Source organism: Micromys minutus (genome assembly GCF_963924665.1).
Source record: "Micromys minutus genome assembly, chromosome: 4".
Lineage (NCBI taxonomy): Eukaryota > Metazoa > Chordata > Mammalia > Rodentia > Muridae > Micromys > Micromys minutus.
The window spans coordinates 4,374,468-4,401,078 of NC_137973.1; the positions used below are offsets into that span (position 1 = coordinate 4,374,468).

Here is a 26,611-nt window from a genome sequence, read left to right on the forward strand (position 1 = left end):
ACTCAACTAGTCACAACTAAGCCTCACACTTCTTAAATTACTTACACAAGAAAAGCCCTCCTCAAACGCAGACTTTCTTAAAAGTGGATATTGTACCTGAAAGTATTTTCTGGCTCATCCAACCACTTTTAAGAAAAGACATTTCTTAAATATTTTCCCATGTCCCTCTCAGGTGCTGACACATAGATAAGCCATGAAACGAAACTTGGATTATTGTGTTTTAAATTCAGCACGCAGACAATCCAGCCTGGCCAGGTTTTCTTTACCTCACAGCAACATCTGCTGGTGAAATTACGAAGCTGCAGAGTAAGGAGTACCAGCTTGGAGCTGGCCGTTGGCCACCAGGAAGTCTTTTTCTCTACATCCCTGGAAACAGGACTGGAAAGACTTCGTACCATGTAACGCTTTATCTTTTGCTACTCATGTTAATATTCAGCTGGAATATTCACAATAGAATTTCAATGTAAAGAACAAAACTTTCCACTGTTTGTGGTAACATAATATTAGTAAATCCTTATTCTGTCAAAAAGAAATCTACAAAGAATAGATAAATACTAACAAAATAACCAAAATGACAAAATAATAACAAAATACACTGCATATCCTCCCTTATTAAAACCAAGACAAGAATAGTTGTACATGATGACTTGGGTCACTGGCATGGAAATGTATGTGTGACGTATGTCTATGGTTTGCATTATCACTTGTGTGAAGAAGGGCTATTAATGTTCCCCTAACTGTGTGTGAAGTTTTATAAGCAATAATCATGCCATAGATTTTATGTGAGTGTATGTGTATGTATATATTTTGTGTGATGCACATACCTATGTGAGTGTCTAGATGTTAGAGAAGGGCATCCACTAGGTATTTTTTTTGATCACTTTCTGCCTCTTTGATAGGTGTCACCTGTGTGACGCTAAAGCTTACATTTATAAATTTGTCCTGCTAGGCTTCCATTCACCAAGCCTCATAGATTCTCTCTGTTTTGTGTCCTCCTGAGGTTCCAGATGTGTGAAAGACCATGGTTGGTTTGTTACAGGGGTTCTGGGATGCAAAATTAGGTCTTTTAGTTACACAGGTTACAGAGCAAGCACCCTTAACCACTGAGCCATCTCTTCAGAACCCGTCATGAATGCTCAATGGCTGAGCATGTCACTACGAGATTCAGTGAATGGATGTGGTTCTGCCTCCAATATTTTAATATGAACTTAGGACATTGCAGGTACTCAGTTGGAAGTGGGAATGGTGGTAGCAGTGGCAGGAAGAAGGACCACAATTGTCAGCCGGCTGAATATATGTGGAATGTTCAGCATTTTATCTTGTTAAGTGTCATCAGCCATGTGTGGTTAGTAAAATTACTGCCATAGCATGTGAGGAGTCAGCTTTCTCCATACTTATTGAGACAGCTCACAATTTAATATTTTAAATTTTGTCTCACACAGAGAAAGAAGTGAGGTAAATTTATCATAATTAACTAGACAGTCTTTCCCAGGTTGTTGCCAGCAAGTCAGAAAAAAATTTGCACTCTTGCTGGGACAACATTGTGTTTTCTCAAAGGTTTTTCTACTTAAATTTCAGGTCATTTAAGGCCATCTTGTGGCTTGTGCAAGAGGGTTGTATAAAAATCCGGCCTCTGATTCTGAGAGGCAAAGGCAAGGACAGCATTGCAGGCAGATGTGACAGTAGGGACAGGTAGTGTCCCGGAATTACACATCAGTTATTTGCAAAGAGCTTGCCCGTGGTCCCACAAACAACCAGGTGAAGTGGAGACCCTCTCACTTTATGGGCCTTGATAATATTGTCAGTTTCACGGGTGAAAGATATGGCAGCTCACAGGACACTGGGCCCTGGGTGCGTTTCTGCTTTCCAATACAAGCAGCATGGCCCGTCATCACACGGCAGAGTGAGCCTGGAGAATTATTCAGGAGCAAGGACAAACTCTCTGACATTACATGTCATCAGATTATACATGCTGTAACTTGGGCAGAAAATAAAGTCACCATCCAGTGACACCCTTGCTTTAGTTTTTAATCCAAGGCTGTGTTTCTCTTTCATTATTATAATTTTAATCTAGGTTTATGTTTGTAGATATTCTTTGTTAAACTTAGGGTATCACTAATTACTAATTTGACAGTAGGAAAAGCTAGAGTTTCACATTTTGAATTTAGGTCTTTATTTCGTCTGCAATTAATTTCTATATGTTTTGATATGGATAATTATTTCAGCACCATTTACTGCGTCTTCTCTATCGCGAAGATTTCCCACATACTGGATTTCCACATTGCCTGGGTTTGTCTTTGCTCTCTCTATTACAGGATTTTGTTTTTCTCTCTCTTTTTGCAACACTACTATTTGGCAGGGATTGTTATGGCTTCGAAGTCAAGTACTCCTTCTTTAGAGTTCCTTTAGCTGTTTGACGCACTTTATCTGATTTGTAAATCTTAAAATCAGCTTCTCACATTTCACCAAACGTTCCATCAGTAATTATTAAAATTGCACGAAATTAATGGAAACTTTATCTTTGTTACATCCAGGAAGATGGTATAGCACCCACATCTTTGTGCTTAGTTGACTACTTTCAAAATGATTTGTAACTTTATTATCAAAAGTTATTTATATAGTTTTCTAGGTGTTGTGTTTAAATCATTATATATAGTATTTTTCATTCCCATATGCCTGTATAATGAATATTGTAATTTATTTTGGGGCTCTAGGCTATGCTCTCTGGTGCCATAATAAACAGAAATTGATACAGTAGCATCTCTGTTTCTTCTCTGGACTTAAAGACATTTTTCTAATCGACAAATATCCTCTTAATCAAGGCAAGGAAGTTCTCAACATTTTCTAGTTTGATTTGTTATAATCTTATAAGACATGTTTACTGATAATATGATCTCTTCCTACTCAGTTTTTACTACTGGGAAATTCAAATAGGAAACTATTTTGTGTTCCTGGGACAAATCCACTGGGCCATTATGCACTTTATATAAAATGGGTTAGCAACCATCCCACAGTCACAGAATAAATAGAGGGACAATATGAGTCAACAGAAAGATCTAGTCTGCACTGGTAAATGTTAGATGGTTTCCTCCAAGCTTTGTTAATGTAGTTTCCCTAATGCGTTCTTTCCTCTGTGAACAGCTGTACCCATGACTAAAATAAATGTGTGTTTTCCTTTCTGATGATGCCCTTTGCCTGGTTGGTGGATATACCAGACTTGCATAATTAGATGGAGCGTAGATCTCCTTTTCGATTATCTTGAAAATTAAGACAAGGTTCTAATTCATTATATTATTTGTTAACATGTTCCAACAAAGCTGTTGGAACAGGGTTTTTCCTGGTGGCTGAATTAAAGACTCTAGTGTAACTGACTTGCTGCTATTTCAGTTCGATTGTCCTTAGTTTCCAATCATTGAAAACTCTGTACCTTTGATTCTTCTTCCAAAAAGAGGATCTTACAGTTCTCCTTCTTCTTGTGAAAATTCAAAGGATATGAAACAGATAAGTGGAATCTAAACAATTTGTGAAAAATAAATTTTACACTTAGATTTAAGGAAAACACCACTTATCTATGCAGTAATAAAAGTTGCAAAGCTTAGTTTGAAATTTTTCAAATATTTTCTTTAGGGGTAATTATACAATTCAGCTTCTTATAATTTCTCATAGTTGAATTATAAATATATGAGGAGCTTGATTTGTAAATCAACACAGTTTTAGAAAATAGAATCAATGAACCATTATTGACAACTCTAAGTAAAGGTGGACCACACCAGCAACCAAGGCCCTGGATCTCATGTGCTCCACCACTGAGTCGGTATTTTAAAGACAGGAGCGACATTGCCCGAGACATTTATAACTGATAAAGACTTGGAATAACAGTGGACACACTGAGATGCAAGGTTTGGCCTGGAAAAGCATTGAGCTGAATCCCATGGTCAAGAAACAGCAAATAGTTAAAGTGGAATTACTACATGAAGCTTAAAAGATCGACTTGAAACCCAGAATGCAGAAGAAATTGCTGAATATATAAAATAACTTTTTAAAAAAGAAAACCTTTGGAGACAGTAGCAAAAGATGAGATCAGTAGAGATTAAAGATGTGATTGTGTGGCTATCTGGCTCAAAGGTTGCATTAAGCTTCTAAACAGGGAGGGGCATTCATTTAAATTCTTACAGAGACAGAACTTAGATATTATGATCAGCTATGAACTACACACAGTTTGCTGACATGAAAACCAGAGAGCGTTCAAGGGGTCAGCCCCTAGTGAAGGGACCAGAGTGAATCTTGCAAAGTGATTCAGAGTTAGGTAATCTTTGGAGGAGTCAGTGAACTAAGCGGGGACCTGCTTGTTATGACTGGAGAGGAAAACAGCTGTGAAGAGTAATGCTCCATCCCTGAGAGCTTATCGCAAGCCCAGGAGGAAGGCTCCGGCTTAAAGTGAAAGGCCACAGGAGAAAATACCTAATTCATGGGCTCCTCCAAGAAGCCCTGGATCTCCTGGTACTTAGATATAAGCAGGCTGCTGTGATTGTAACCATCACCTCCCTAGCTAATATTTCTCTAACTGGGATGTTAGGTAAAGGCCACTGTCTAAACACCTAAATTTACACACAAAGGAACCAACGCTCAGAAAAAGACATAAGCACAACCAGTATGCAGTGGGGCTGGGACTGCAAAGTAGGTGTGGCTTTTGGGTGAAATGGAGGGTGTAATCCTAGTCAGCTGCTCACGTACAAATGACGAGGTGGAGATCAGTGGCTTCCACACAGTCCCTGTTCATTCACACAGCTGCCTGCACATCTGGGATCTACTGCTTCCTAAGTCCACACCCAAATGGTTCTGCTGCAGCCCACTGCCATCCTTTCTTTTCTGAGGTAGCTCATAATCTCAGCGGGCACTTGAGATACACTATCTGCCTGCAATAAGGATGTATATCAGTTCAGAAGCAGGTTGCCAGAGTTGGACTGAAAACAGAAAATGCAGCTGGATATGGACTTTATGAAATTGGTGTTCATAATGATGTGAACTGGATGGTGTGAAGGCCCGGGCTGTGGTACTTAATGTGAAGCAACACGCCAGCAGGGTGATGAGGAACAGCTTTCAGGGCCTGCACTGAGGTGACCCAAGTCGAGTCAATGGAAATCTAATGTGCCCATGGGTCTTGTCACGTGCTAACTAAGAGCTGCTCCTCTTCTTCCTCTCCCCATCTCTTCCCCATCTTCTTCCTTTTCATTTTTCTTCTTCCTTATCTTTTCATCCTCTTTCCTTCTTTCTTCTTCCTTCCTACTTTCTTTCTTCCCTTCCCTGTTTCTCCCTGCTTTCTTCTCCTTTTCTTTCCCCTCCCTTCTTTGTCTTCTTCATTCTTCTTTTCCCCTCCTTCTTCTCTTCCTCCTCCTGTCTTCTTCCCCTTTCTCCTTCCTTTCCTTATCTTCTCCATCAAGTCACATAAATCAAAGTCTTCTGTTACTTAAAGTGCTACTGCCCAGTATAATGGGATAATAGGATTTCTGCTTTGCAGGTCTCACAAGTAGTGCTGATCTAGTTAGCACAAATGGATTAATACAGTGTATGGCATGGACATTGTCTGATTGTATTACTGTGCCATTATTGTAAGTATTGTCATTGGATGGCTGCTAACCTTTTCCTGCAAGTACAAGTCCTGGGGAATGAAGAAGAGGATGCCACAGCTCAAAAAAGACAGTCTAGCAGTGAGAAGACAGTCTAATGGTGAGAGGACAGTCTAACGGTGAGAGGACAGTCTAACGGTGAGAGGACAGTCTAATGGTGAGAGGACAGTCTAACGATGAGAGGACAGTCTAATGGTGAGAAGACAGTCTAACAGTGAGAGGACAGTCTAACGGTGAGAAGACAGTCTAATGGTGAGAGGACAGTCTAACGGTGAGAGGACAGTCTAACGGTGAGAGGACAGTCTAATGGTGAGAGGACAGTCTAACGGTGAGAGGACAGTCTAATGGTGAGAGGACAGTCTAATGGTGAGAACTCAGTCTAACAGTGAGAAGACAGTCTAACAGTGAGAAGACAGTCTAACAATGAGAAGACAGTCTAATGGTGAGAACTCAGTCTAATGGTGAGAAATCAGTCTAACAGTGAGAAGACAGTCTAATGGTGAGAAATCAGTCTAACGGTGAGAACTCAGTCTAACAGTGAGAGGACAGTCTAACGGTGAGAGGACAGTCTAACGGTGAGAAGACAGTCTAATGGTGAGAAATCAGTCTAACGGTGAGAGGACAGTCTAATGGTGAGAACTCAGTCTAACAGTGAGAGGACAGTCTAATGGTGAGAAATCAGTCTAACGGTGAGAGAACAGTCTAACGGTGAGAGGACAGTCTAATGGTGAGAAGAAGCTACAGGGAATGGAGAAAGACACACTAAGGCGCTCATTAAAGCCGCTCACAGAAAGTATCAGCTGAAGACTTGCAGAGCAAAGTACTGATTTCTCAAAATCCCTTCTGTTCTAGAACTCACTTGAGTGGTGGGAGGGGCTTTGTAGTCCCATCAGTCCTCAAAGTCAAAACCCTGGACTACAAAGGCCCAGCCATTCACAGGTCAAGTTACCACTGATTTTATGGCAACTTGCATAACGCTGGGTCAAATCATTTGTTTATTTTAGATGCTTGCAGTGAATTTAGAGTTTATTTTGTCTTTTAAAGATTTCTTTATCATTCAAATAACTTTCCAAAAGCCCCCAAACCATGAGCTAAGCTCCTGGCAGCTGGAAAAAAGAGAATTCATTTTTATATAAGTCTATTGCTCACAAATCTGCTTCCTATAGTTTTAAAATGCTTGGTGTGTCTATAATTTTTATGAAATTTGTTTTCAAAAATGTTTTCAAGGTGGCAAAAATACAAACATCTTTGTTTTTTCTGGACCTGTTGCCAATTTAATCACATGTGAAGTAAGATTAGCAAATTTACTCTGAGGCCAAAAGACAGTAGGAACAAAACCACTGGCTAACATTATTAATGGGAAACCTTTGCAGGGGGCACAGGCTGAGTGACAAGAACCACCATCCGTGGTGCTCAGACATATCTGGGTGTCTGGGAGACAGTGAGATAGACAGGCCAGAAGTCTGGGGTGACAGTGAGGAACCCCTCAAGTGTCAGGAACATCTGATACTTAAGCTTCAGGTAGAGACAAAACCTTCGTCCTTGGCATGCAGTAGGCATTCTAAGAATGGGGTGGTAGTGGGCAGTGGGGAAAGGCAGGGTGTATGGAAAGATGGGATGGAACAGGGGCTATGGATGGGCAGTTGCTTTTGGATGTCAAGAAATAAAAGAGAATGCTTTGGGGTTGTTGTTGGTGGTGGTGGTAGAAGTGGAGGTGTGTGTGTGTGTGTGTGTGTGTGTGTGTGTGTGTGTGTGTGTGTTGATTTTATATTTTTCAGCAGTGGTGATTGAAGCTCTTGCCTTACTCATCTGTGAGAGGTCTACCTCTGATCTCACACATCTGGAAAGAGTGCACCCTCTATCTTTCCATAAGCACAGTGAAGCAGAGTGGCCCTTGACATAAGCAACCGTCCTCCAGCCTGACTACCAAGGTGTAACACCGAGGAGGAGGACTATTGCTCTCCTGCCAGAGGCTGCCATGCGGAGAACCTGTGGTCCCTGAAGCTGTGGGTGAATAGGCACAGGAGGGCAGAGCCACCGTCTGGCAGAGCAGCATGGAGCTTCCATATGGACCCTTCTTCAAGGACCAGAGTCACGGGAGGATGCTACCACAGTGTACTGTGCTGGGAGGCCTGGCTAAAAGCTCATAGACTACAGGGTGGCCTGGATACCCTGGGCACAAAGCACATTCAGGACATTCTTTCAGATTCCAAGAAACCTGGGATTAGGAACATACAAGGACTCTGCAAGAAGTTGAGCCTATGAGGTCTGAATTAAGAGGCAATCTATGGGCAGCAATACCTGTGAATCTCATAAATTTTTATCAGCACACTGGGGATACCTGGGTGCGCATCAAGTCATCTGACATATTGTCCCCTGACCTGCACTTCATTGTGTTTTGTTTTGTTTTCAGATAGGTAAGAAACAAAGGTAAACAAACAAAAATACATATTATGTGGGGATTAGTTCGAGCTTCTCTTGATTAAAATGATGTAACAACAAAGATGTCCTTATAAATTAACTTATTTTGGTGGTATTTCATGTACCTAGAAATAATTTCAAGTCACTTGAGTTAGAGGAGACGTCACATGCTTTCCTGTGTAGCTTGTCTCTGTTTTATTTTGAGACGAAATTTCACTCTGTAGCTCTGGCTAATCTGGAACTTACTATGTAGAATGGGTATGCTTTGAACTCACAGGGATTCACCTGCCTCTGCTTCCCAAGTGTTGGGATGAAAGGCATGTACTGCCATGTCTGCCTTGGTATATTTTATATAACCAAATATACTTCTTACCTTTGAGAATCAAAGTAAAAGTAACTGAAGATTTTGACTGGAATCCTGGGTGACATATTCTCTAGACTGAGAACCATAGGATGGGCAGGAATTCTTTTCACAGTGAATATCAGTACCTCATTAACCAGGCAAAAGAGAAACCAACTTGGTCAGCCCAGGAGACCTTCTGGCATATCACAAGCCAACCACCAGCAAAGGAAAAACATCTAACTCTCCCCTTTACACGCCAGGCCTCACTCATAAGAACACATCCCCAGCTCGGTTCTTGCTCGGTACCTTGGAGAATGCTCTTTATTATCCCTTCAGTGTGGTCCACCAGGAGATCGGCCTTGGTGATGGCAGCCAAGGACAGGTAGTTGGACATGTTCCTGCATAGCTCCTTGCTGCCTCTGTGGAGGAACTTCACCGCAATAGGGACAGCTAAGATCATCACGGGGGTCCGGTTGTAATTCTGAGGAAATATAAGAAGGCAACAAACAAGGAACTCACTGTTTGTTCATTATCTATTCACCTCAAAAATATCCGCAGAGCTGCGAGAGCACAGCTGTGAAAACACAGGCCCTGCCCTGGTTACACCACATGTGCCCCACACGGTCTTCTAAGACCCAGGGGGCAGTTGTTAGCTTAAGCAGAAGGCATGGCCTGTGAGGTGCAGGGTAAGGACAACACACCCAGCTGGGAAGTGTTAAGAAAGACTTCCAGAGAAATGGATGCTTAGCTGAGACTGAAGTGACCAGTTGGAGGTAGTTGGGCTGTGGTGGGCAAAGACTGGAGAAGAGTCACTGTGGAAGGCACAGAGGTGAGGGGGAGCATGGCACACCTAGGGGGCTGTGGGTTGCTATGTGTGGTCGTAGCGTGACACATGGAAAACTGTCAGAACTGGAGGGGCCAATGGGCATGTGCATACCGGGAGGCTGGGGGTTAGAACTAATCCCGAGGGCAGTCAGAGACCACCAGGCTTATATCTGAGAAAAACAACCAAAGGGATGATGACAAGTGTGTTTTTAAAGAACCGATCAAGGATGGATAGATGCACAAGATGTGATATTCATATAAGCTCTCTGTTGCACTTAGGAAAAGAGAGGCACACCTCTGTAGTATTTAGAAATCTATGCCCTTGCTTTGTCTCCTTTCTGCTCCCATGGACCTGTGTCTATGAATTCCAAGAAGGAATAACCTGTCTCACCTCACTGTTCCCTGCAGGTGACTCATCTCATACACACACACACACACACACACACACACACACACATATATATTCATTCACCAGTTGTGAGCCACCATGTAGTTGGTTGCTGGGAATGAACTCAGGACCTCTAGAAGAACAGTCAGTTCTCTCAAATGCTCAACCATCTCTCCAGCAAATGAAATCATTTTTAGCAACATGAACAGAAGTGGAAAGCAATGTAAACGGTAATTAGCTAGTTGTGGGAATACAAATACTACACCCTCTCACAAGTGTAGTTAAAAAGGTGGTTCTGCATAAACAGTCTGGAAGGAGATTGAAGGAGATCAGGTAATGGGTACCAAAACCATTTTTATAGGACAAGCACTAGTATTTAAAGCTCACAGGACAAACGAAAACAGTTCAAGGGGAGTAAATGCTGATTTTACATTACAAGCACTGACAGAAACACACTCAGGTATATGGATAACTACTATGTGCCAATTAAAATGCTAAAATTTTAGCTAATAATATTTAAAAGAAAAAAACCACTGAAACCTGAAGGCATTCTAGATCCTAAAATAACTATTTTTATGTATTTTTTGACTTATTTTACATGTCTCATAAATCCTGTCATTGGTCCTTAGTTATGCAATTAGGAAAAGTTATAGACCAATTACACACTCACAAACACTGGGGTTGAGACATGGCCACTGCCTGTCACCCATGTAAAAAGCTGAGCATGATGTTATTGTGCCTGAAATCCCAGCATTGGCAAGGCAGACACAGGGCCATCTTCAGGGCCTGTTGGCTTGTTAACCTTGTCAATTTGGCGAGTTTCATGGTTAGCGAGAGAGTCCTGGTCTTCAAAATTAAGGGCGTAGCAACAGAGGATGACACCAGTATCAACCTCCGGCCTCCACATGCAGGCACATACAAACGTATTCATGCACATACCGTACACACAGGAGTGGGAAGGAGGTAAGAAGAAGGACTATGTGGATACACGGAAAACACGATGTGCTGGAAAACAGACTCTGGCTGACCACAGAGATGCCACACTGCTCCCTAGATCATTCGTAGCAGTGACTGCCATCCCATTTCCCCATCAAACAGTCTCTGATAAATAGTTCTCTCGGCAGACACAACATCAACTGGCTGACACAGGAAGGCTCTTCAGGCTGCTAAAGGACCAATGACCTTGGAGAGAAGGTCAAGTGGTGACTACCCTCCAAACAGGGTGTGCACTGAGTAGCCAGCTGGGTTTAATCTGCATCAGATTATGGTCACTGAAGGGAAGCCAGGAATGGTGGGTAAAATGGTGTGACACACTCTCCATCAGTAAATGTGAATGTCTTCCTTCTTTAGTAATCAGTTTCTGGGTTGCTGGTGGGGAGAGGCACAAGACTGCACACAGCATTTTCCACCTTCCCTGCAATCAGACGTGGCTGGGTGCAAGGAGCAGGAAAGCCTAACTGTTCAACTCCTGGGCTGCCACTAGCACGACGTGACTTGGCTCTCTATTCACTGTCTTCTTTACAGCTAGTTGGAGCCAGGACTTGGTAACAGGGACTGAAGCAAGCGTCTATGACCATGAGTTAGAAACTGTGTAGTACAGAAAAAAGGGGGGGTTTCCATGTCGGCTCTAGACGGACATTTCTGAAGTGTTTGTGAGAGATAAAAATGCTCTGCACAGCTTAACTGACTGGCCTGTGTTACGGCAGGTGAGTCTGCATTCCGACTAGAACAGTGTGAATCCAGAGCCATTTTATTCCTGCAGTGTGCTCACTAGCTTAAAGGGAGCATTATATCCAGAGGCAGTATGGAACTTAGAATTTCATTTCAGAACTAGCCCTATAATGAAGATCAAAGAAGGGATAGAAGGCCAAGACTGCCACACGGCTATGGTCCCTTTGAGCAGCAGCATGACATCCTGGACATGGGGCACTTAGATCAAAGAGGCTACTGAACAGGAGAAGACAGTCTCTTGACCCTTATACTAACCAGAATAAAAATAAATTTCAGGCGAACTGCATATCTAACAGTAATACACAAACATGGTCGCTGTCCCCAGTGGCTTTGAGTCAGTGAGCAGCTGCTCAAATCTAACTAAAATAATGTCATAAAAAAAGGGAATGTAAACTGAATAGAAATAAGGACTTCTAATGCAGGGACATTCTGAGGAATGAAGAGATAATCTAAGGGACATATAATGCGTGTGATCCATTTATTCAATGAAGGTGTAGCCACAACAGGAATGCATGCATACAAACTTCAGTCAACCAACAGGGCATGGAGCCACAGGAGAGAACAAAGGATGTGAACAGATGCTTCCCAAGCAAGGATGCAGAAACTGATCAAACCCATGACAACTTGCTCACTGTCCTTCAGATTAATTTTGACCTGGGACTATCTACAAAGCCTTGTTCACTGAGGTGTCGTCAAAGCGTGAATTCCTGTGGAAAGGAGGCCGGGTCCTGCACTTTCCGTTCCTAGGTAGTTGTTATGTGATGAGTACAAAGTTGAGTATCCTGTGCACATCCACACATATAAGTGACCAGGACACCAAGTGGTAGGTCGCAGTCAACCTAAAAGTTATGGGGTAGCTGAGACACGCAGGTTAGTTAGTCAGGTCCCATCTTTTTGTAACACTCATATCTTGGTACTGAGTTCAAAACACTTCCTAAAGTCACAGTGTTGTGGTTTCCTTTGCACCCCAGATCTCAGTCACATTAAACCCTATTGAACAATCTGTTTTCCCCTCCGACCCCACCCCCCCGCTTATTGGAGAGTCTTCACTAATTCCTTTGAATAGCTTTCCAGTCTATCTAATGATGGCATTTCTACCCTTGGTCTCAAAAAGTGTTAAGTGACTCAGCCTAACACAGAGAGCACATTTCCCTGATCCAAGTAAAATAAATTTCAATACACTCAATTTTTGTGCCTTCTCCCCACACGTATAATTTGGAAAACTTTCAAACGAAACAAAAAGTAAAACATTAAACAAATTTCAAACAGTTTGTGTAAGTCCTCAGAGATCACCAATAAATGCACTCCATCTCAAAATTGTGTCTAGACAGCCCCTCCCACATCAAAAGCCACAGGCACTACTGACAACAACAGCAGGGTGTGTGTAAGGGTCTGGGGGCCAGGATGACACTAGTAAAGAGGAATCTCATGGACCTAACATAACAAACAACTATGCAGTGGCTGGGCTGCATTTCAAAGGCATCTAACACAGCAGATCTGGGCACAGCAAGTCATTTTATCATTCAAGTTATTTGGTCCACAGAGCTGCTAAAGGGATACAGGCAGAGAAAAGTCACCGTTCCCCAACAAGCAAGCCACTTAAACAGCAACTGACAATGCCACAGCCCATGACAGAGTTTGGCCCTCAGCATCAGTGTGAGCAGGCTGGTGTGAAGCTGGTGTGAATGTCACCTTAATGTGCAGAGCTCAGGGAACAAGCGGAGGCCACTGCATTGTAGGCATGAACACACTCCTGAGACCTCCTCCAGCTCCCTGGAGAAGTGAGACAACGGGACCTTGTTCCATGATGCCCGGATTCTGTTTTCTTACTTGATTGGCACCATTTGAGCTCTTGGTGGAGATTTTCCTTCAGAGAGTAGAGCCTTTGCCAGTGTTTTAACATTGGAGAGAACAAAGCACAGCAGAAGAGATACAGACCCGGGGCAACAGCAGCTCAGACGATACTTTGCTTTCAGATGCTGAGTTCATCTGGAGCCATAGAAAAGCGACAATCTCAAGAGAAATGTCCAACCTCGTTTATTAAAACAGGGCTTCCTGGACATTCACCCAGCCTCATCAAGCAGACAGACAGAAGGCTCGATCCCTACTAGGGTAGCCATCCAGGAATCCTATTGGCACATTCATCTGGTTTTCCCAGTGAGTTTCCTGACAAGTCTATGGGCTGTCCCATCGGTCACATTTCATCCTCCTGTCCAAAGACCATGTCCAAAAGCCCACTGGACAGAAATACGGTTGCTCAGGCAGCCACAGAATAGTTATTGCTCCTGAGCCATACTTCACTTCATTCATTAAATATCCCTTGAGTGTACCTACTGCTTACCATGTGGTATTGTAGGTGCTGAGACTACCTCAGTGGGAAAAAATACAATTTGGGGAGGGAAGACAGGCAAACAATAACGGTGTAATTACTGAATAAATAGCTTGTTGTCAAGACTCAAATGCTGGGTGAGCTGGTGGTGATAAGGCACTTGCTACACAAGTATGAGGAGCCTAGTTAGGGTCCCCAAAACACACACGAAAGCTGGGTAGGTGTGGTGGCCTACCTACTATCCTGGAACTTGGAGGTGGAGAGAGGGGCAGGCTGGTTAGCTCTGGTTTCATCAGGAGATCCTGACTCCCATAAAGTGAAGAGCAATGGAGGAAGGCATCCAGTGCCAACCACTGTCCTGCACACGCATACTTAATACACAGGCGAAATAATAATAAAAGAGAGTGATGTGTGGTATAGTATAGTCTCCTGCAGATGATAATATCAACTGGGGTTAATGATCACATGATATTTCCCATATCCGGAACATTTTTTATTTATTTAGCATCTGGTTATTTACTCATTAAAACAAACCCACAAGGCAATTACTTCTATAATCTGCACTTTATAGATGAGGGCAATAAAGGCACACAGTGCTAATTTGCCCAAGATCACCCTATAGGTAAATTCATGGCAGGAAGAGGATTGCTTGTTGAATAAACTTTTAGATTCATAAAGCAGCCTCCCCAATAAGAATTCTGAAGGAAATACTCTGAGCCATCCTACGTTCTGTGCTTAAAGCCGCCACACCGTATTGACCGAGGAAGCCTACATGAACAGTGTGTGTACGATCAATCTGGCTAGTTCTCGTAGAATGCAGAAAAACACATATTTTCTAATTTGTGGGTTACCTCTGGTCCCTTTTGGACCCATTGCCAGCCATCTTGGATCATTTCATTCACTGGCTCTCCCACAGTGGTAGCTGAGATGACTCAGCAGATAATGCAAAGATGGTTAACATATGACATCAGGTCTTCTAAGCAAGGTAGTCGAGGAAGGGTGATTTTGCTGCTACAATGAGGTTAAACATAGGCACTGGCTCCCGACTGCTGTTAATTCTCTAGAGTTCCGTTCTAGTCTATTGACCTTGCCAAATACCCTGTGCCATGGTTCCGTTCTCATCTGCCTTCTCCAGGTGTGTCTTTATTTTAGAAAGCAGGATGGCTCATGCATCTTTCCTTCCATGGTTTTTCTGGGACATGTGTAATGACAGAATCCATATAGCAACTCGGAAGCTCCTAGCCTCAGGTAAGTTGTGGTTCGAGTCAGAAGTTCTGTTTCATGTCTACACCACAGATAGCTTTCCTCATTAGCATCCACCAGTCTGCAGGAGAAGATTTTAACATTTTTGTGTCCTACTTGGTGTTAGCTGGACACTTGTTTCTATTGGCCTACAAGACTATGGATTTATTTGCAGGTTATAGATCACTGATTGAACTGCAATTGTCACAGGCAAGCACATTATGTGCCATGTCACCTTGATGTAGTACAGTGTCAGAGAGTAGGCATTGATTGCTACCTTTAGTTTACAAAGGAGAAAGCAGAGACTTAAGGGAACAAATTTGCTGATTTCTCATCTGTAGAACAGATGGGTATTTACCGTACATAGTGAAACAGACTTAAACATGAGCTAGTCGGGCTGGGGAGACGGCTCAGTAGACAATGGCCCTCGTAGTGCAAACATGAGGGCCTGAGTTCAAACCCCTAGCATCCACATAAAAGCTAAGCATGTTTAAATGTGCCTGCGATGCTCATCTCCAGACTGTGAGAGATCATCTTGTGAGAAAGTAAAAAGTGACAGAGGACATCTGCCATCCTCCTTTGACTTCCCTAAGTGTGCCCTCATGCTTGCTGTGGTATTATTTTCAGTTCTTTACAGTATAGCTCACATACATCAGGGACTTGGCAGGATTTTCTCAGTTAATTAGTTAGCAACCTGCTGGCTTAGCTGCCAGTGGTCTGTGGTGTCTTTCTTACAGTATCAAATGGGTGCAAACATTGCCTTTTAGTTCAGAGACATCATGTGTTCACTTAAGCTGACTGCCGCTGTTCGAACCAACATACCTGTAAGATGCAACTCATGATATCAGACGCGATCTTTGCATGGGGAGTGTCTTCGTCTTTCCCTGCAGGCCTCAGGTTGTGTTCTAGGCAGGAATCCCACAGTCCCACCAGGGCCCTGGCGTGCTTTTCAATGGATTCCGTCTCTCTGATGGCTGTTGTAATCCTTGTGATACAGATTTCAACCACTGCCTGGTCATTGTTATTCGTTTGGTAATCCTATTTAGGAGGAAAAAAAACTCTTTAAGTTAGTAAGTCCTCTAGAAGATTGTCCACTAAGGGAATCAGTACTGAGTTATGCTAGAAATGATGACGTCACTGGATACTAAGGTGTGAAGCATGTTACAGTGGCCTTCCTCTTGTGGAAGAGGCAGACTAGGCATCCAAGCTTCAGAGTCATTAACAAAAAGAAGGGGCAGCTAGTTGGAGGAGCCAGATCATTCATGGGAACTCAGGTGGCTCTTCGGGGCGTTCCAGTTTCAAGTCACTGGAGGACAGAAGTTACTTTTTACAGTGATATTTTCGTTACATGTATGAAAAAATTCAAATTACTCTACAACTTTCCTTATTAGGTTTCTCTCAGAGTCCGGTAGAACACATCTCATTTCTTTCTTTTTAACTCAAATAAGTACCAAGCCCGAGTTAGCTTTCACCAACCAAACTCCCTTGCTTCTCCTGTTTTTATTACTTCCTGGGTACTTCATCATCTTTATGAAGGAAAAGTATGATCCCTTAATATTTCTAAGTGTGAAAAAACACACACTGAAAATTCTTACTGCTTTGAGTTGGAAAATGACTGAACCACAATGGGCGTCTCACAGAACTAGAGGCTTATGGAGTAGCCAAGCATTTGGATGCCTGTACTGAGGTGGCTGACTGGGAGTTTTCACCCCTGGCACTAGCTTTTTACTGTTATAATGGGGGCAATAAACACCTCAAACCTGTAACTACATTGTAATCATCTGTAGCCCAAGTTTCTTTCTCCAGCAGAGTAATTGTCTGAGGCAAAGGACAGAAGTCATTCTGAAGCCCCTTGTGCATCCTACTAATCTAACTTCCGGAAATACCCAACTGATTTAAACTCCCACCATCCGGGTGAAAACATGATCTCTTCATTGTAATTTTGCAAGTATTTTTCATTTTTGCTGATGTGACCAGTGGCAAATGATATCGTTACTGTTTGGCATGGGCACATTTTTGAACCAAAGTGAGAACGCACATCTTCATGTGTGTATCGGCCATTTGTATTTTCTCCACTGGGGAGTGGGCAGTGAGTGTCCAGTCAATTTTTCCTTGGTGTTTTCATTTTCTTTTTGATCTTCTTTTGGAACAATATTTTCTTCCTACTAAGGATGTTGAGACAAGAATTGAGTTATAATTCTGTATGGTCTTCGTTATTCCTCTCCAAAATTGCTCTTTATTAGAAGACTCAGAGTTTAGGCAGTTAAATCAATTAAGCTTTTGAGTTTTGCATTTTTTCCCTCTAAACACAGAAGCTTAAATTATTCACTTTTTTAGATTTGAAATTTTTATAAAGTTTCATTTAGGTCTTGTGTGCATTTTCTTCACGCATGGACTTCTATGCAACACGTGTGCTTGAGGAGGTAAGAGAGAGTATCAGATCCCCAGAATCGCAGTTGTAGGTGGTTATGATCAGCCACATGAACATAACATGACACCCAAACCCAACCACATCCTCTGGAAATAACAATGGGTGCTCCTAACCACTAACCACTGAGCTACCCAGCTCCAAAGGTCTATTAAGTTAAATGATAAGGCACAGATATGGTACAAAAGATGTAGAGAACAAGGTTGTCAGCACAGAGCAGAGAACCTGGAGCCTCGATCCTCAGCCTCTGGTTCGGTTTTCCAGTGGAAACATGTTCCCAATGCCTTGTGCTTTACAATGGTTCTTTTAATAAGCAACTCAGAAACCATTCATCTTCTCTGTAAACATAATTTACCTTTTACAAATTCTTTTTACACACACTTTTATGTGTGTGAATTCTTTGCCTGCATGTGTGCTTGTGTAAAACTTCCATGCCTAGTGCTCATGGAGGTCAGAGGAGGGAGGGTACTGGATTCTCTGGAACAATAGTAACAGATGGTTGTGGGCTACCATATGGCTGCTGGGAACTGGACCTGAATCTTTAGGAAGAATAGCTAGAATTCTTGACTTACCATTATCTTCCTCAAATGAGATAGTGACAATCTCTACATAGATGATCAGAATTAGTAGGATAGTTGATTAAGCTTGCTGGATATGAAATCACCAAAGAGTTTGTATTGAGGAACTGCTGAGATGGAGAAATGGCAGAGCAGTAGATGGAGTAATGACCGAGTTCATCCTTGGACGAGGATGGAGAGAATGGTCTACAGAAGTCATCCTCTTTTAAGACCCCACACCTACCACATCCATCACACATACAACAGCAAAATAAAGGTAATTGGTGATACACTACCTAAAAAGAGTAGAATTTAAAAAAAAAACCATCTCAAGCTCTAGCTAAGAATATATAGTGTTTATACATCTAGAAAGAGATTCACATTACTTGAATTGTGTTCTAGGAGGTTCAGCTCCCAGTCCCAGCATGGTAGCCAGCAACCATCACTGACTCTAGCTCCAGAGAAGCCGGTACCTCCTCTGGCCTCCGTGAGCGCCAGGCATGGAGCTATGACACAGGCGTACACGCAGGAGAAAAACACCTGCACCACGTTCTTTAAAAGATATTAAAGAGGCTTGAAATAAAAGTGCAGAAATGAACTATCTCCAGAAAAGATAACACTGTCACTGGGCTGCTATTTGTCTTTAAATTAGTTTATAGATACAATAAACTTCCAATCATCATATTGTCAGAATCAGTCACCAAACCAAGTATCTAAATATAAAACTATTAGAGAATAAAAGCAAAGTAGTGTGGATTCTAAGGAACTTGGGAACATGTATTTAGCCTAGGCATGCCCAGTAAAGAACAAGGTGCATTCTGGAATCCTAGATGTCTAGCATTCATGAGTGACAAAGAACCATTATAAAAACCAAAAAGAATCGTAACAACCTTCAAAAGGAAAGAGAACAAACTGAGCCAGGCCTGGTGCTGCACACGGGTAATCCTAGAGTCTGAGAGGCAGAGACAACAGAATCTAGTTCATGCCTGTTTAAAGACGGGGCTAGGCCAGCCTTACTTGGTAAGGTGGAACCCTGTCTCAATGCCCCTCCCTACCACAGAAGAGAGAAAGGAGTCAAGCAACTGGACCCATCATTTCACACAAACCCTAAATGGCACAGAAACACATGGAAAACACACTTGCCCTCAGTAGCAACGAGGGCGCTTAATTAGCACTTGCACAGCGCCTCACCAAAGTAAGTTTGAACATCTGACAGGTGCAGTGCTGATGAAAAAATCCTCTGGCGCCTTCATGCTCCCTTCATATCAGAAAGCAATTTGGTGTATATTACAGTATTGGAAGATCTCTAAACCCAGCCGTTTATACTTTATACCGAGACCCTCAGAAGTGCATATCTACCAAAATAACCAACTATAATGATGTTTGCTGCCTCTCTACTTAGGTAATGGAGGTCGATCAAGAATACTAATACTAATAAATAAATAGTGGTATGTTCATAGAATAGAGTATTACATCCACCGAGTGAACGCAACGACACGTACCAAGGTAGATAAATTAAAAACAGTGTGAAAGCTATGACAGGATTTATATAAAGTTTAATAACTTTTCTCGCTTGTATCAGCTTCTAAGGTTCTCAGTGTAAAGAAAAAAATGTGTTTTAGAGATTAGCTTATTACAGATATTATGATGTGCACCAAATGTCTCTATTTTCTTCTTTTTAAACTTTATGTAAAAGTTTAAAATTTTCTAATAATTTTTTTAGTCATGCATTTCCAATACACACGTAAATTTCACTGTCCAGCACAGGTGAGCTTAAGGCCCCAAGGGAGGGCAGTTGTATTGGAAAGAAATATGTTAGCATTTTATTTCTGCCAAATTTTCCTCTTTCCTCCCTCCCTCTCTCTCTCCCCTCCCACTATCTGCTTTCTCTCCTCTCCCCTTCCTCTCCTCTCTTTCCTTTCCTCCCCTTCCCTCTCTCCATTCATTCCTCCCCTTCTAGGTTTATTGTTACTTTAAATAAATACAATATTTTATCAACTATATTAGAATTTTGTACAATGTATTTTGGTCATATTTTCTTCCTTCCTTTCCCAGATCCATCCTCACCTCTTCATCAGATCCCACCTTAGTGTCCTCATGCTTTTGATGTTGTCAGTTTGTTATTTTTCCTTTTCTTAAGAGCCTCATACTGGGGGCTGAAGACCAGGTCAGTGTGTTAAGGTAAATATCACTTGTTTCGATTGCAGAGGAGCTAAGTTCAATTCTCAGGACTCACATGGTCACTCATAACCCTCCTGTAATTGAGTCCCAGGGATCTGATGCCTGTCCTTATTTCTGTAGGAACCAGGCATGCATTGTGGCACACATACATACATGCAGGCAAAACACTTGCACACATAAAGAATAAAACAAATAATTTTTAAAAATCTCCATTAAGACAAATTTGTGCTGTCAATGGCTATGGGGCCATCCACTGGAGCATGGGTGACCTACCTGGGTCATACCCTTAAAGAAACACTGCCTCTCCCTCTCTCAGAAGCCATGGACTGCAGGTACTTCCTCAGCTGGGAACAGGAGTTTACGTTCTCCTCTGTTCTTCAGGCTGCAATGTTGGCTGGCTTAGTCTTGCACAGGTCTTGTTCAGGAGACCACAGATGCTGTGAGTTCATGAATTCACAGCCTGTCATGTCCAGAAGACACTGCTTCACTCATTCTTCCTGGCCTCTCTTTCTCACACTCTTTCCCTTCTCTCTTTTTGAGTCTTGTGTGCTATAGGGTGGGATGATAGACCACAAACCTACTGTTTGTGGGTGCGTAATATGTTAAATGAGGTGATATTGTTTGCCCAATTTGTTTCACTGTTTTAAAATGTCCAAGAGAACTGGATGGTGGATTGGCCATGGGGTAAGAATGAACTGAAAAATAAATGTTTGATAAAAGAGATGACCTCCCTTGAAGTTATCTGGAGAGAAAGCTAAGTTAATAGAACAAAAGCTAGTAATAAAGGTAGTCCAGAAAGGATTCGGAATAAGACAAAATGAAAGGCATGCTTGGGAACTTCTTGAGAAATCCTAGTGAAGCATTCATGGCAAAGCATGTCAGACTGGCAGGGAAGGTGGTCATACACTTGGGAGCAGGATCCAGTAAGGGATGACTATTTCGTAAGTAACTCTGGGGGAAGGGATCGTGACTTGTCTGACAAATGTTCACAAAGCTTAAAGTGATGACTAAATGTATTTAACAGAATAATGATGTGTAAGGGACAGATTTCTTCACACACAGACCTAAACACAAGAATGTGCTTGCAATGGTTTAAATATGGTTTAAAAATTGCTTAAAGCATGACCTTGCTATTAGACCTGATCCACGTCCAACGTCTTAGAGATCTCAGGGGAGATGTGGAAAATGTGTGTTGTTGCTACCAGAATGGTATTTTAGAAGCAGAGCACTATATTTGATGAGAATTAGCAATGGCTCTGAGCAACTGATCCAAGTATCAAGCAATGATCTATTACACAAAGAAGCCAAGATAATTTCCAATAAGGGAACCGGAATGTTGAAAGTGTCAGTAGTACCTTGTTTGAGTGAGATTAACCAGCTCAGGGGCCACAACAGAGACACCATCTGCAAGAGATTGTTCTGGAGAGTTGGATGGTTTCAGTAAGTATGACAGTAATAGGGCAGGTTGGAATATAATCAATAGTAATATTTCCTCTCTAAAAGTCAGAGTAGAGACTTGAGAACCACACGAGACTCAAAAAATTTGAAACATGAGTTGTTATTCTTATAATTGATAAATTATTGCTGTAATTTATATTTCTGTCACCCCTGTAGCACCATTTGGATAACTTTCCTCATATTATGACAAATTTGGTTTCGCTGATCACAGAGGTAAGGGTTTTATGCCGGATATCAGGGGGAACAACCTTTCCTTGACAGACATCTTCCTTACCATGGGAAAAACTATAAATAATAAGAATATCAAGCTGAAAGAAAAAGAAGAAGAAGAAGAAGAAGAAGAAGAAGAAGAAGAAGAAGAAGAAGAAGAAGAAGAAGAAGAAGAAGAAGAAGAAGAAGAAGAAGAAGAAGCAGCAGCCATGGGTGGGACCGGACATGGTTTTTTCAAAGGTTTGAAGTTTTTCTCATAGGAATCGAGGGTGGATTTAATGGTTGAAAACAGCAATTAGGAAAGACCGAGTAAAAGGTATGAGTAGTAAGATTGCTTCTGGGTAAAAGGAGGAACATGGAATGTCTTAGTTTCTTTTCCCGTTGCTCTGACAAAAGCAGCTTAAGGGAGAAAGGGTTTGTTTGGGCTTAAATTCCAGAGTCCTGTTATTCCCGGATGAGAAGTTCTGGTAAAAGGAGCTTGAAGCAGCTTTGTCTATCACATCCAGAGTCAGGAAGCAAAGAGCGATGCTGCGTGTACTCAGCCAGCTTCCTGTTTTATGTTGTCCACAACCCAAACCTAGGAAGTGGGTTCAGCTATGAACACGGTAGATCATTCCAACCTCAACTAATCTCATCAAGGTAGTTCCTTACAAACGCATTAAAAGATGAACCTAATCTAAATAATTTATGTGTACTTGGAGGTTTGTTTCCTAGGTGACTTCAGATCCTGTCAAGATAATAACCAACAGCAGTCATCAAACACGGTAACTGTTTTGACTACCAACAGTTGTTGGAAGAGCTGTGTCTTTGCCAAGATTCTTGAGTCATAAGCAAGTGTTAAGCATAGACTGATGGTGACGCTGATAATGAAGATGATGGTGGCGGTTGTGGTGGTCGTAACAAACAGTTCACAAACCCGAAGGCAAAGCTAAGATACTTGGCTGCAGATGTCACAGTGGGCAAGACAGACACAGTGTCAGAGAGAGTGGAAATAATGGCCTGCCTCTTTGGGGTGCTAACAACATGATAAATCCCTCCCTGCTAATTACTTCCTCAGAATTACTGGCACACTAAATTCTAACTGCTAAGCTTGGGTCGAGGGTCCCACTCTTTCCTACCCTTCTGTAGGTAGAAGAGTAGGGACCAATCCTTGGTAGGAGCCTTGTTGAAGGTTCTATCAGTGAAGGGTGAGGGCAGGGAGAGAGATTTTGGAGAGGGGAAACGTGCAAGAACAACTTTTCTAGACTCCCAGAAAAGAGATCAGCGCTGGAAAGAATTTGGAAAAGGAACAGAAGAAAACTTCTACTTCTATTCTTGAAGAAGAATTGAGAATAAGACTAGATTGCTAAAAAAAAAAAAAAAAATCCAGGGTCATCAGGAAAGGGAGATGTAGGCCAGGCCACATGCAGCAGGTTCAATGTACCAATAGGCAAGTCAGCCAACTAGCACAGAGGACTAACTGAAAGGAAGACGAGGAGCTGGCACAAGTCCCCTAAAGCCTAACACACTTCCATGATGTCACCATCTTTCCTGCTCCCTGTGGATAGGTGGAGGAAGTTCAGGGAGGTGGAAGTGAGCAGAGAGGAGGGTAGGTGTGGTGCTGAGTGGAGGACTGAGTTTTCTTACTGCTCTGTTTGCTAGAGGCCTCACCGAACTACTGGGGCCATACAACAGGACTCACCAGTCCTAAGGGACTCACTGTCCTTCATCTGACATCTGTGAGGCTGCCTGAAGGAAACAAAGGAAAGCACGGGCCACTAGTGACCTCTGGTGGAGGCTGGCTTTGGGGACCTTAGCTATTCTGAGTAAATTCGTTTTCCTAGGAAGAGAGATAGCAATGGCATATTCAGCTGGTTTATTTCCAGACGAGTAAATGAGGAACCTGTTGGATAAGGTATCCAGAGAATAAAAATGTAGCAGGAATTCTTTATGCTTTGACTCAAAATAAGTTGATTAATGGCCTGGAAAAAATATGAACAAGTAACTGCTGTCGAAGAGAAGATATTACCTGCATCAGAAGAGTGTTAGAGAAATGGCCTCTTTGGCCAGTGGGGAACTGGTTCATTAAGACTGACGAGCAAAAGGACATGATGACAGGCATGTGGAATAGCCTTGCGGTGTTCTGCTATTCCTGTTAAAGGCCTTATTATGGAAGAGGCTGTTTCCCCTGAAATCTGAGCACACGTCAATGTCCCGAATCCCACAACTCCCCCTCCCAGTGAGTGTCTGTGTTAAGTGCTGGCAAACACTATTGGGTTGTGAAGATGTGAATGTGACAGGCACTTAGTGGTCTAGGTCTTTGAAGTAGGACTAATCTTCAGCAAGGTCCAAGCTCAACCCAGAAGGTCAACACCAAGTCGCACTGGGCACTGCTCATATCTGCTATGCGATGTGTTTTCAGAATATATAATTTTGACGTGGAGACAAAACAAAGGCAGAGGAGGCCTGACTGGAGTCTTAAATGTATGTGCTCATATTTGGGGCTAATAATGGAGTTAAATTAAATGGAGACTGGAGGGTAGAAAATGAAGCAAAGACAAGAGTTTTAAAGAGAGCGAGATGATGCATAAGTAAACAGAATCAGCATCGTCAAGCCCTGGGCAACTGTCATTTCTGGCAGCAGCACTCTGGCAGTCCGTGTCTCATCTTACCCATGTGGCAGAGGTGTCACCTGCCTTCTTTCATTATTCAGCCTCCACCACACACCCTGCCTTGTTTGCTGATGTTGTTGTGCAGCTTGGCAGGTCTGCTTTTCTTAAATTTGTTACACCTCTCTTCTCCATGTCATTTCAAGGATGTAAAAATAGTCCCTAAAGAATCCATTTGTGAGAAATCCACTCTAGTTTGAGATTTCCAGCATTCAGGTCTCCATGAGTGGGCAAACGCTGGCCTAAGATAACAGTTTTCTAGCTTGCTCCGTGTTATTTGTTTTTAAGACACCAATTAAACCATATTCTCCATTCATCACTGACTATTCCCCTTTACTGTTCCCTGGGAGGCATATGGTCTTTGGTCTGAGATGGGGCACTTGAGAGGTCTATTTTACAAACCAATTTACTTACCAAAGATGAGCTAATTACTTTAATCTGCTCCAAAGCTTCTGTCAGGCTGTCTTCAATCTCAGCATCATCTAAAGAGAAGAGGTCCCCAGCTCTTGAAAGATCTTTTTGTCCCAAAACCAATCTGAAAAGTTGATGCATTGTGAGTTAAATCAGTTGGCTTTCTGTGTATCCAGGGCCATGGTCTGTTATCCAGGTTAGAAATAAAAAACCATGTAGCAGTTGGTACACTTCATACTCCATGAAGAGCCATGGATCTTCAGGCTCCAAGGTCTCCTTCGGCAGTATCTGTAATCAAATCAAATGACAGAAGAGAATCAGTTATATAGATAGATAGATAGATAGATAGATAGATAGATAGATAGGTAGATAGATGGGTAGATAGATGATAGATAGATAGATGATAGATAGATAGATGATAGATAGATAGATGATAGATAGATAGACAGATAGACAGACAGACAGACAGATAGCGACATATACATAGAGTCATGAACTCTTGGTTGGTGGCACTTGAAGTGAGCTCTTCTTTATTTTTCATAACAGAAGATTCTTTCGTTTAAGAAATTCCCAGATTTCCTCTGAATTTAATTTGAAGCTTTGAGAAATCAACATAAGACTCACACATTTTCTCCTGCTCCGTCCTTTCCACACCCCACACCCCACTTTTCTCCATGAGGCAGGTAAAGAAGCAAAAGAGCAGCAAACAACTCTGCAAGCATACCCCATAGTAGCTGAGCTGCAGTGGAGAGGAAAACATAGGACAACGTAGGAAACACAGTCTGGCGCCCATTCCTCTAGAGCCTGACGTAGGATCCAGATGACCCTCTTGGCTGCATGTCTCAGCTTTACGGACAGCAGAAATGCCTCCTTACTTCAGTCTACAGGGTTATGTACTTACGGTAATGCTGAGTTCTCTTTAATGAAATGGCAATGAGATAGAGCACTTTGCCTCAGTATGTGGGTTAGGGAGATCTCTATTAAAATTAAACTTGGAATGGTGACTCTGAACACAATAGTATTGCAGTGCAAGCCTCCCTTCATTACCTCAGCTGGAGTGATACAGTTTCACTAAGGTCTCCATTATGAAACAATCTGTAGAGAACAGAGTGAGGGGACAAGTTGGGTACTTGGCTATTCTCTTCAGTTCCCTTCTGGGGCTAATGAAATTATAGATTGTTTGCATTAGTAGATACCTTAGCTGTCATTTAACAGCCAGGGATGATTGACGACTTCCCTAAGGTCCCACAGTCGTTATTGTGGGGCTAGTCTCTGGCTTTTCAGTGAGTGAACTTTCCACCAGTTTACAGCAAAGCGGATTCTCTGCATACATGCAAGTAATTTGTGATGCAGCCACTTTCTCAGCGCAGAGGAGCCCAGTGTGAGTAACTTAACAAGAGCAGTGGATGATTCTGACCATCATTTCGGTGTGAATGAGTTCCTTGGAATGAAAGTGAAAAGAGAGAGGCCACTGTGGTCCCTTGCATAGTCTCAGGTCTCCCTTCTGAGCTATTGCTGTGGGGCGACTTTCTGTGCTGTATCAGTCGTAAAGTCCCAAGATACCTACCTTCTATTCACTGTGGGATATAAACATGAGCCAAATCTTGCACAGCATATTCAAGTCAATTTCTCCGTGTCATTTCAGCTATTCATGGGATCTTTTAAAAATGATCTCAAGGGTGTTATTATCTGTTGATTGTGCAATTTTTTACACTGTCTTCTAGCTTTAGAAAAACAGCTTCATTCTGGCCAGGGAAGCAGGTAGGCTAACTGCAGCTCTTCGACTCTCCTGCTGCTGCAAATCTCTTCTCC

At 42.3% G+C, this 26,611-nt stretch overlaps 1 protein-coding gene across 3 annotated transcripts in view; it reads right to left on the reverse strand.

The window, feature by feature from the left end:
• VEPH1 (ventricular zone expressed PH domain containing 1) overlaps positions 1-24,940 on the reverse strand; it is a gene marked incomplete at both ends in the record, with an annotated part of 209,794 nt that extends 184,854 nt beyond the window's left edge. For all 3 annotated transcript variants that reach the window (XM_080916322.1, XM_080916321.1, XM_080916320.1), the window contains 3 exons: positions 8,698-8,872; positions 15,729-15,944; positions 24,803-24,940. In XM_080916322.1, coding sequence (XP_080772448.1) covers positions 8,698-8,872; positions 15,729-15,944; positions 24,803-24,940 — 529 coding nt within the window. The remainder of the gene's footprint in view (positions 1-8,697; positions 8,873-15,728; positions 15,945-24,802) is intronic.
• Positions 24,941-26,611: the final 1,671 nt, after the last annotated feature.